Source organism: Bactrocera dorsalis, chromosome 5 (assembly GCF_023373825.1).
Source record: "Bactrocera dorsalis isolate Fly_Bdor chromosome 5, ASM2337382v1, whole genome shotgun sequence".
Lineage (NCBI taxonomy): Eukaryota > Metazoa > Arthropoda > Insecta > Diptera > Tephritidae > Bactrocera > Bactrocera dorsalis.
This window is the reverse complement of record NC_064307.1, coordinates 53,957,839-53,969,455: the sequence shown is the minus strand read 5'-3', so window position 1 is coordinate 53,969,455 and position 11,617 is coordinate 53,957,839. Positions and strand designations below refer to the sequence as shown.

At 39.8% G+C, this 11,617-nt stretch overlaps 2 protein-coding genes across 3 annotated transcripts in view; one reads left to right on the top strand and one right to left on the bottom strand.

Annotated features, from left to right (window-relative positions):
• Nucleotides 1–11,617, bottom strand: part of LOC125778799 (uncharacterized) — a 209,016-nt gene that overhangs the window by 99,846 nt on the left and 97,553 nt on the right. The window lies entirely within an intron of this gene.
• Nucleotides 98–7,854, top strand: LOC125778892 (uncharacterized). Its single transcript, XM_049458506.1, has 3 exons — nt 98–455; nt 526–3,894; nt 7,640–7,854. Exons 2-3 carry the CDS (start codon nt 2,031–2,033, stop codon nt 7,852–7,854), a joined length of 2,079 nt encoding a protein of 692 aa, XP_049314463.1. The 5' UTR covers nt 98–455; nt 526–2,030.

Sequence of the window (11,617 nt, the reverse complement as noted above, 5' to 3'; positions counted from 1 at the left end):
ACAATTGTAATGTGTCACGAGGGGTGGAACGAGTTTTTATCACGCGTTAGGTGTTGAGTCCAAATTTTACCGTTGTCATTATTTACAATCTTTATGTAAAAATTGAAAAGCTACTATAATATCTATCAGTCGGAGAGAAGCGTCGTCTAATTCATATCAAAGGCAATATCTATTTAAAAATAATATTTATAGTGGTATTAAAAAAAAAATTTATTATATGAAATTTGAGTAATAAGTATGAGTTAACAAAAGCTTAGTTAGTCAGCCGTGAAATTAAAGATAAATGAGCAGATTACCATTCGTGTCAGAGATGAAGTTACAATAAGAACCCCTTAGAAGTCAAGGTCGCTGTGTAGTGAATTCTCTAGTTTAGCGATGTGATTGTGCAGTCCATTCACGACGTAATTTGTGGACGATTTGGCGGTATTAAGCAGGCGTTTGGATCTCAACGTTAGGTTAGTAGATATAAATTTTAAAGTACTGTGGATCTCATGGTCATCATTAAGTCCATTTACAACTTTATAGAAGAAGGATATATCATCAATTTGACGGCGAGATCTGAGAATATCGACTAGAGCGTTGAGATTTTTGTACTTTTCAATAAAATTTAACAGAGTATCAAGATCAAATGACCGATCCATATTCTAGTATAGGTTGGTCAAGTAAGTAACAGGCACTAAGCAGCGAACGAGGATCAGCAAAATCTCGCAGGTTCTCGTAATGCAGCCCGACATCTTATATCTTTTCGTTCTAAAAATTTTCAGATCATCAGCATAGCGCAGGTAATCTGAATTGAAGTTGGATCCAATATCATTAATAAATATGTTAAACAGACCTACATGTGATCCTTGTTGTATTCTTGTTTTCACGTCGTAACTACATATCGCTCATTTGCTGCAACGTCGTCATAACTCAAAAAACGTGATTTTTGAGTTAATAATGCAGAATTGTTCGTTATATCATACTTCATATTGAGTGAAAAATTCATATGAATACCTCTTATATGCTCCGCTTGAGAAGAGGTGTGAGGTTGGAGTCACCGTGTAAAGTTGTAGTAAGTTGAAAACTTTAAACGCGTTTTCTGGCGAATCGATTTTTTTGAGTTATGACGACGTTGCAGCAAATGAGCGATATATCTATACATATATAACTAGATAAATGATCTCAACTTGAAATTGTCTACATCTACATACATACATATGTATATGTTTATATATACAATATAAAAGAAAGTCGTGTTAGTTACTCTATTTATAACTCAAGAACGGCTGAACTGATTTGACTTAAAATTAGTGGGGAGGTATCTTAGAACCAGGGGACGGACAAAGGATACTTTTTTCTCTTTAGAATAAAATGAAATACAATTTATGAAGACAAAAATTATATTTTAAATAATAAGCATTTGTTTAAAATTCATGTTTGCAAGAATTATTTGAATATTTTATTACTTAAAAAAACTAATAAAACCACATACATATTGTTACAAAAAGTAGTATTAAGTTGTATTTGTATTACTATATGCATCCCTGATTATGAACAATAGCTGTAGGTATATGGAATAGCATTTGTCTTGTTGTAGACATCTGGCGCCACACTGTCTGCTCGTCTAGTTAAACAATTGCTGAGTCTGGCGCCGCGACTGTCTGCTTGCGTCTGGCGCCGTATAGCCGTATGTTCTGGTAATTTCCAGACGCGATATTCTAGAAGGACACGTCGGCATCAGCGAGAAGTGCGTGGCTATAGCCGTATGTTCTGGTAATTTCCAGACGCGATATTCTAGAAGGACACGTCGGCATCAGCGAGAAGTGCGTGGCTATATAAGCCGTGGCAGCGCCAACGTAATCAATCAGTGCTAAGAGTAAACTGCTATAGTGTAGACGAGTTGTGAAATAAAGAGTTGTTGAATTAAATTAAACAGTGTTGATTTTATTTGTCAATCCAGAGATACGAACCTAGCAAAGTAAACTAGCAAGAGTAAATTCGTAACAATTGGTGTCAGAAGTGGGATTGTCAAATAATCCAAATTCAAGATGGTTAAATTCGGAGAATTGAGAATTCAGCAATTAAAAAAAGAACTGGAGGAGCGTAATTTGCCGATAAGCGGGCAAAAGGCGGATCTGCAGGCACGATTACGTGAAGCAATGGAAGCGGATGGAATTAATGTGGACGAGTTCGAATTTAATGGGCCAGAAACTTCTACAAAGGTAGAAGAAAAAGTAGAAGAACAACGAACATCATCAAGTGCAGACACGAACATGCTGTTAGTGGCTATTAAGCAAATAATAGCTGAAAATACATCACAAATAGCAGAAAATGCAGTGCAAACAGAAAATCGTCTGGCACAGCAAATAGCTGAAAATATATCACAAATAACAGAAAATGTAGTGCAAACAGAAAATCGTTTGGCGCAGCAAATGACGCAAATAGCTGAAAATACATCACAGTTAGAGTCTCGCCTTACACAACAGATTACGGAAAATACTACACAACTACAAAAACAAGTGCAAGAGAAATTTTCAAAATTTGAAGACGAATTAAGCACTTTAAAAAATGGCGAAGAAAATTTAAAATCAGAAGTTCTGCAATTAAGTAATCGTGTGCGAGAACTGCAACTACATGGCCCTGCACCATCAACAAATAATCAAAGATTGAAGGCACCCACATTCGATGGAAGTATTCCATTTCAAATTTTCAAACTTCAGTTTGAAAAGACAGCAACGGCCAATAACTGGAATGCAGCGGACAAAGTGGCGTCCTTGTTTGTATCATTGAAAGGACCGGCAGCAGAAATCCTTCAGACTATTCCAGACTGTGAACGGGACAACTATGAGGCATTGATGAGTGCGATAGAAAGACGATATGGTAGTGAGCACCGGAAACAAATATACCAGATCGAACTGCAAAATAGGGGTCAGAAAATGAACGAGTCATTGCAAGAGTTCGCAACTGAAATAGAACGACTGGCTCATTTGGCAAATGCAGATGCACCTGTGGATTACATTGAGAGGGTAAAAATTCAATGTTTCATAAATGGAATTCGTGATGTGGACACCAAACGCGCCACATATGCAATGCCAAAAAGAACGTTTGCTGAAACGGTTTCGCACGCCCTCACACAGGAAACAGCTTCCCTACTAAGTAAACCAGCACACAAAGTACAAAGGATTGAAATGGAACAACCGGCGCTGATGGAAGAAATATTGAAGACTCTGAAGACAATTGCTGCACAGCGAGTAAATACAACAAGCAGATGTTTCAACTGTAGAAAAGCGGGTCACTTTGCCCGAAATTGCAAGATAAAAGTAAACCCATCAAAATGGAAACAACCAACAGAACACCGAAAGAGGATTCACCACAAAAATCCGGATGCATTATCACATCGCCCTTGTCCACTGGAATTTAAACATTGCTCCAAATCAGAAGGAAAAGAAGGTATAATCGACGTGCGATTACTGAATATAGAACCTGAAGATGATTGGACTCCTCACCGCATCAGAATCAATCAGCTGGAGGACCCTGATCTTGCAAAGCTGGTAATGGCCAAAGAAAATGGGGTACGACCACCAAAGGAACAAATAAGTAGCGAGAGTCCAACTGCAAAAGCATATTGGGCCCAATGGAACAGCATAAACCTCGTTAATGGATACCTTCATCGTACCTGGGAAAGCGAAGATGGCAAACATTCTCGTCTGCTGATCATAGTACCGAAGTCCATGATCCCAAAAGTATTGAAAGAATATCACAATGGACCTAGTGGAGGGCACCTTGGAATTACAAAAACTATAGAGAAGATTAAACAACGGTTCTACTGGATCGGTTGTCGAGATTCCGTAGCAGAATGGATAAGTAATTGCGTAGAGTGCATGGCAGCTAAAGGTCCTAAAGCCAAAAGTCGCGGTAGGCTACAACAGTACAACGTGGGATCACCATTTGAACGAGTCGCAATGGATATTGCAGGTCCGTTCCCAACCAGTACGGCCGGAAACAAATATCTACTGGTTGTCATGGACTATTTCAGTAAATGGCCAGAAGTATATGCCTTACCAAACCAGGAAGCGAAGACAGTAGCCGAAGCGTTTGTAGAAAATTGGATAACAAGGTTCGGAGTGCCCGTCGAATTACACTCAGATCAAGGCAGGAATTTCGAATCTTCCATTTTCCAAGAAGTCTGTACATTATTGGGCATCCACAAGACACGGACAACAGCGTTACACCCACAATCAGATGGGATGGTAGAGAGATTCAATCGAACGCTCGAAGAACATCTGCGGAAAATCGTCGATAAAGATCAACGGAATTGGGACAAGTGCATCCAGATGTTCCTGCTGGCGTATCGTTCAGCGAAGCACGAGACAACTGGTTACACGCCAGCAAAGATTATTTTCGGATCTGATCTGCGACTCCCTGCTGATCTTAAGTTTGGAACGAATCCTACAGCTGTAAGAAATGATGGAGATTATTGTTCTGCCTTAAAGGAAGAAATGAATGAATTGCATCTAATGGTAAGACAGCATACGCATCTGATGAGCAATAAGATGAAGGACCGGTTCGATCAAGCGGCAAATTCAAAAGGTTTTGAAGAAGGTGATCTGGTCCTGTTGTACAATCCACTTCGAAAGAAAGGCTTGTCCCCGAAATTGCAGACAGCCTGGGAAGGACCCTATATGGTGATGAAACGACTTAATGACGTGGTATACCGCATACAAAGAAATGGGAAAGCACGATGTAAAATGAAAGTAGTACATTTGGAGAGGCTTGCCCCATTTGGTTCAAGAGGATTTGTGCCTAATCGGGACGATTAGGCTTTAGTGGAGGGCAGTGTTACAAAAAGTAGTATTAAGTTGTATTTGTATTACTATATGCATCCCTGATTATGAACAATAGCTGTAGGTATATGGAATAGCATTTGTCTTGTTGTAGACATCTGGCGCCACACTGTCTGCTCGTCTAGTTAAACAATTGCTGAGTCTGGCGCCGCGACTGTCTGCTTGCGTCTGGCGCCGTATAGCCGTATGTTCTGGTAATTTCCAGACGCGATATTCTAGAAGGACACGTCGGCATCAGCGAGAAGTGCGTGGCTATAGCCGTATGTTCTGGTAATTTCCAGACGCGATATTCTAGAAGGACACGTCGGCATCAGCGAGAAGTGCGTGGCTATATAAGCCGTGGCAGCGCCAACGTAATCAATCAGTGCTAAGAGTAAACTGCTATAGTGTAGACGAGTTGTGAAATAAAGAGTTGTTGAATTAAATTAAACAGTGTTGATTTTATTTGTCAATCCAGAGATACGAACCTAGCAAAGTAAACTAGCAAGAGTAAATTCGTAACAATATCATGTACATACATATATGTAAGTCCCGTGGGACGTGATATAAAACGTGCAGGGATGGGCATATTAGCCCTCAGTGGCATTATCATGGATAAATTGATCCGAAACTCCTCTCTTCGCTTTCTGAGAGAGCCCATGATCTCACGGTTTGGTATGGCAACACTGAAAGTTCATGGGCTACGAATCAGGTGACAAGCAAAACAATGAACTGCCAGACAAAATCCCATTAAAAATAACTGACAAAATCAGTTCGTTATTTTTCATTGTGGAGTACATAAGTAATTGTGTTGTGAAAATATAGTGTTTTTTTTTTATTAAAAATACAGTGTATAAGTGTTTTTACTAAAAATAAAGTTGGTAAGTGTATTATTAAAGCCATCGTAAATACATGTATATAAATATATTATGTTTTCCTAACGTATTGTTACAAAAGTAGTATTAAGTTGTATTTGTATTACTATATGCATCCCTGATTATGAACAATAGCTGTAGGTATATGGAATAGCATTTGTCTTGTTGTAGACATCTGGCGCCACGACTGTCTGCTTGTCGAAACAATAGACATCTGGCGCCGCACTGTCTGCTTGTCTAGTTAAACAATTGCTGAGTCTGGCGCCGCGACTGTCTGCTTGCGTCTGGCGCCGTATAGCCGTATGTTCTGGTAATTTCCAGACGCGATATTCTAGAAGGACACGTCGGCATCAGCGAGAAGTGCGTGGCTATATAAGCCGTGGCAGCGCCAACGTAATCAATCAGTGCTAAGAGTAAACTGCTATAGTGTAGACGAGTTGTGAAATAAAGAGTTGTTGAATTAAATTAAACAGTTTTGGTTTTATTTGTCAATCCAGAGATACGAACCTACCGAACAAAGTGAACTAGCAAGCAGTAAATTCTTAACAGTATTATAGGAAAATGCCGAGAACTAAAAATAAGTGTGTGGCTGGATGCGTAGGAGCGCGACGGTTTTTCCCCAACAAGGAGAAGGATGGATCCAGGTTCGTAAATAATTTTAATTAGTAGAAAAATATAGTTATTTAGTGAAATTTAGAAATATTTTTTCATAAATTGTGCCTATTTTGATATTGTTTTAGATGCAATTTATTGCATGATAAAAAATATATCATACTTGCGAATTGTAATGTAATTTAGTAAATAGTATTGTAGTATTTAATAGATCCAATTTAATATTGTTACGAATTTACTGCTTGCTAGTTTACTTTGTTAGGTTCGTATCTCTGGATTGACAAATAAAATCAACACTGTTTAATTTAATTCAACAACTCTTTATTTCACAACTCGTCTACACTATAGCAGTTTACTCTTAGCACTGATTGATTACGTTGGCGTTGCCACGGCTTATATAGCCACGCACTTCTCGCTGATGCCGACGTGTCCTTCTAGAATATTGCGTCTGGAAATTACCAGAACATAATGCTATACGGCGCCAGACGCAAGCAGACAAGCAGACAGCCGCGGCGCCAGACTCTGCAATTGTTCAAGCAGACGGCTGTGGCGCCAGATGTCTATTGTTTCGACAAGCAGACAGTGCGGCGCCAGACGTCTATTGTTTCGACAAATGCTATTCCATATACCTACAACTATTGTTCATAATAAGGGATGCATACAGCAATACAAATACAACTTAATACTACTTTTTGTAACAATATGTTGTTTGGAGTAGCGTAGTAGATGTAAATATTACTATAATTATAAATTATAAGTACAAATAAATGTAATACTAGTAGAAAGTATAGTAAATACTAATAAATGTTGGGATTTTATTTTGTACCTATATGGGTGATATAGGCAAAACTAACTTCGGTAACGCGCCTTTTGTATACCTCAGCGGTGGTGTGGAAATTACAAACTCCCAAAACATTTACTAAAAATTCCCTAACACATTTCTTCCATAGTGGCATCATTGGCAAATGTTATAAAAAATGTGGACTTTGACAGCGCTCTCTCGAATCAAAGAGTTTCGTATCAATTTATCCATGGCCGCAACCACTCTGCGATGAACATCAAGTTATGGAGGAATGTAATTGTTTTTTTTCGCAACTTTTCTCAACTTGTTATGCCCTTCTCTTCGTAAACTGATATTCCCTTCATCTATCCCCGTGCGCACTTTGCTAACTTTGCGGGCTAAAAATGTGCCCATACCTGCGCTATGTGAAGAAGCTTCAACTGACAACAAGCATGAGAGTTACATTACTGAACGATAGAATGACTATCGGTAATGGTTAAATACCTGTCGACGAATCTAGCGGATTTATCTCATTTCCACAGAACTTCTTTTTGTCTCATCAAAAGATGAACTCTTCAATAAAATATTTCTAAACATCATTGAAAACCACTATAATAATGAATGGTTTAGTGAGCGAACCATTTTTGCGGCTAAGAATAAAGATATAGATGATTTAAACTTCATAGTTCAGAATGAAATCAAAGGTTCACTGAATTCTTTCAAATCAATTGACAATGACCATTCCAAGGATCCCGATGATTTCAACCGACATGCCGTTTGAGTTTAAAATGTTGAGGACGTGTAACCTACAGGTGGGTAAAGTTTCATCTGGCTATTTTTTGTTAAATTCTTTATCAAATTTTTATCGCTTCGTTCTTCGCGCGCACTTTGACATCTGCCTTAGCCATTTACCATTCTAGGAACCGCCAGATGAAACTGACTACTTAAGCTGCGCCGTCCTCAACTTGTTAAACGATTCAATTTCCAATACGTCTTGCATTCGCCATAACCATAAACATATCACAAGGTCAGTCCTTAAAAGTTTGTGTTCAGAATCTAGAAAATCATTGTTTTTCACATTGTCAATTATATCTGGCATGTTCACAGGTCGGAATACCATATGCATTATTTGTTCTTGCATCTGATAATAAAACAAAAAATGTCGTCTATCATAAGATGCTTCACTAAAAAGTGAAGCCCGTGCACTAAAATATACGGTCAATAAAAAATCTTTAAAATGCTTGCTTCTTTACTTTACTTGCATTAATTATTCAAATAAAACATTAACTTGATAAAATTAAAAGTCTGCTCATTTATTACCTCTAATGCCGTACAAAGTTTGCGTAGTATTTTAAACATATCGTGCTTCATATCTATGGTTTGAATCTGGAATAAACCCTTTGAAGAAAAAACAAATGTGGGCAAACTACATATGTCTTCTTCTTCTTTACTGGCGTAGACACCGCTTACGCGATTATAGCCGAGTCAACAACAGCGCGTCAGTCGTTTCTTCTCTTCGCTACGTGGCGCCAATTGGATATTCCAAGCGAAGCCAGGTCCTTCTCCACTTGGTGCTTCCACCGGAGTGGAGGTCTTCCTCTTCCTCAGCTTCCGCGACGGGTACTGCGTCGAATACTTTCAGAGCTGGAGTGTTTTCATCCATCCGGACAACATGACCTAGCCAGCGGAGCCGCTGTCTTTTAATTAGCTGAACTATGTCAATGTCGTCGTGTATCTCGTACAGCTCATCGTTCCATCGAATGCGATATTCGCCGTGGCCAACGCGCAAAGGACCATAAATCTTTCGCAGAACTTTTCTCTCGAAAACTCGCAACGTCGACTCATCGGTTGTTGTCATCGCCCAAGCACCATAGCGGGACGGGAATTATGAGTGACTTATAGAGTTTGGCTTTTGTTCGTCGAGAGAGGACTTTACTTTTCAATTGCCTACTCAGTCCGAAGTAGAACCTGTTGGCAAGAGTAATCCTGCGTTGGATTTCCAAGCTGACATTGTTGGTGGTGTTAATGCTGGTTCCTAAATAGACGAAATTCTCTACAACTTGAAAGTTATGACTGTCAACAGTGACGTGAGTGCCAAGTCGCGAGTGCGACGACTGTTTGTTTGATGACAGGAGATATTTCGTCTTGCCCTCGTTCACTGCCAGACCCACTTCTTTTGCTCCTTGTCCAGTCTGGAGAAAGCAGAACTAACAGCGCGGGTGTTGAGGCCGATGATATCAATATCATCGGCATACGCCAGTAGTTGTACACTCTTGTAGAAGATGGTACTTTCTATGTTGAGTTCTGCAGCTCGAACTATTTTCTCCAAAAGCAGGTTGAAAAAGTCGCACGATAGGGAATCGCATTGTCTGAAACCTCGTTTGGTATCGAACGGCTCGGAGAGGTCCTTCCCGATCCTTACGGAGCTTTTCGTGTTGCTCAACGTCAGTTTACACAGCCGTATTAGTTTTGCGGGGATACCAAATTCAGACATCGCGGCATAAAGGCAGCTCCTTTTCGTGCTGTCGAAAGCAGCTTTGAAATCGACGAATAGGTGGTGAGTGTCGATTCTCCTTTCACGGGTCTTTTCCAAGATTTGACGCATGGTGAATATCTGGTCGGTTGTTGATTTACCAGGTCTGAAGCCACACTGATAAGGTCCAATCAGTTTGTTGACGGTGGGCTTTAATCTTTCACACAATACGCTCGATAGAACCTTGTACGCGATGTTGAGGAGGCTTATCCCACGGTAGTTGGCGCAGATTGTGGGGTCTCCTTTTTTATGGATTGGGCAGAGCACACTTAAATTCCAATCGTTGGGCATGCTTTCATCCGACCATATTTTATAAAGAAGCTGATGCATGCTCCTTATCAGTTCTTCGCCGCCGTGTTTGAATAGCTCGGCCGGCAATCCATCGGCCGCCGTCGCTTTGTTGTTCTTTAGGCGGGTAGTTGCTATTCGAACTTCTTCACGGTCGGGCAATGGAACGTCTGCTCCATCGTCATCGATTGGGGTATCGGGTTCGCCTTCTCCTGGTGTTGTGCGTTCACTGCCATTCAGCAGGCTGGAGAAGTGTTCCCTCCATAATCTAAGTATGCTCTGGGCATCGGTGGCTAGATCACCTTGGGGGGTTCTACAAGAGTATGCTCCGGTCTTGAAACCTTCTGTAATCCGCCGCATCTTTTCGTAGAATTTTCGAGCATTACCCCGGTCGGCCAGCTTATCAAGCTCTCGGTACTCATGCATTTCGGCCTCTTTCTTTTTCTGTCTACAAATGCCTCTCGCTTCCCTCTTCAACTCACGGTATCTATCCCATCCCGCACGTGTTGTGGTCGATCGTAACGTTGCAAGGTAGGCAGCCTGTTTTCTCTCCGCTGCGACACGGCACTCCTCGTGTACATATGTGAAAAAGGAAGTGAAGCCAGAGAACATAAAGACATACATATCTTAATATATAAAAATCACGTGTCACGTTGTTTGTTTGCGATGGACTCCTAAACTACTGAACCGATTTTAATGAAATTTTTAACACTGTGTGCAGTTTGGTCCAACTTGAAAGATAGGATAGTTTATAACTCTCCTTATAGACGCATTATTTATTTATTGCAAATTATTTGTTTATTATTAGCAAAGAGCTATCCACCAGTTGGTGGCGCTAACAGCGGTATTGAGTGCGGTATGTTACAGTAGATGACGCTACAAACATTAAAAACATTAAATGAAAATGCGTTGTTTGAAGTTTATATTATTTGTGGTAAAGTTATACGAGTCTATGACTTCCAAAAAAAAATAAAAATTGGGCGGGGCGAAGTTCGCCGGGTCAGCTAGTACATATATATGTCTTTTTGTGTTCTTTGCTTGAACCACGGAATTCACCTCACAACAATGGGATTCACGTGGTGAAATGTTAGCATTGTTTACAGTTCTCACATACTCAAGCAGAGAATATGAAGAGAAATAAATAAGTATATGTATGTATGTATGTCGGAGCGATAGTACTTGTATTTTGTGTGTCAGTGTACATGCGTATGTCGGACTGCTAATATTTTGTGCGCAACTGTATGTGCCACACCGTTGTTTGAAGTAGGCGACGCATTGGCGGCATATATCAGAGCCGCTCAAAATAATGCGCAATTTTTCATGCCTATACTCCGAGTATAGGCAAGCAAATGCAGTCGAAGCATGTACGCTATGACGCCAATTCTGCCAGCGTCAAAAATACACTCGAAACACAGGAATTCAGTTTCGAATAAGCATATAGAGGACTTAATGAGAATCAAAACTTACGATCTTGAAGTCGATATGGAAAAAATCATGGAAAGTTAAAAAAAATTAACTTAAAATTATTGTTTTTCTTAATTGCTTTTTTAATCAAAAACCATAATTTTTTATTTTTTTCTAAATTTTTAATAACAAAATAACCAAATAGCACGATTTCACTCAGTGTACTAAGCAAGCGCGCGCACACAATCATACGCTGGCAGATATCAAATGTGTGATTGTATGCGTTGGTAAATAAATTGCGTATTATTTTGAGCGGCTC

Bases quoted from the DNA above. Each gene is read 5' to 3' on its own strand.
- LOC125778892 (XM_049458506.1), top strand. From the start codon at position 2,031: ATGGTTAAATTCGGAGAATTGAGAATTCAGCAATTAAAAAAAGAACTG. The intron at 3,895-7,639 runs GCGGTAGGCTAC...TCTCATCAAAAG, and splicing joins AGGTCCTAAAGCCAAAAGTC to ATGAACTCTTCAATAAAATA.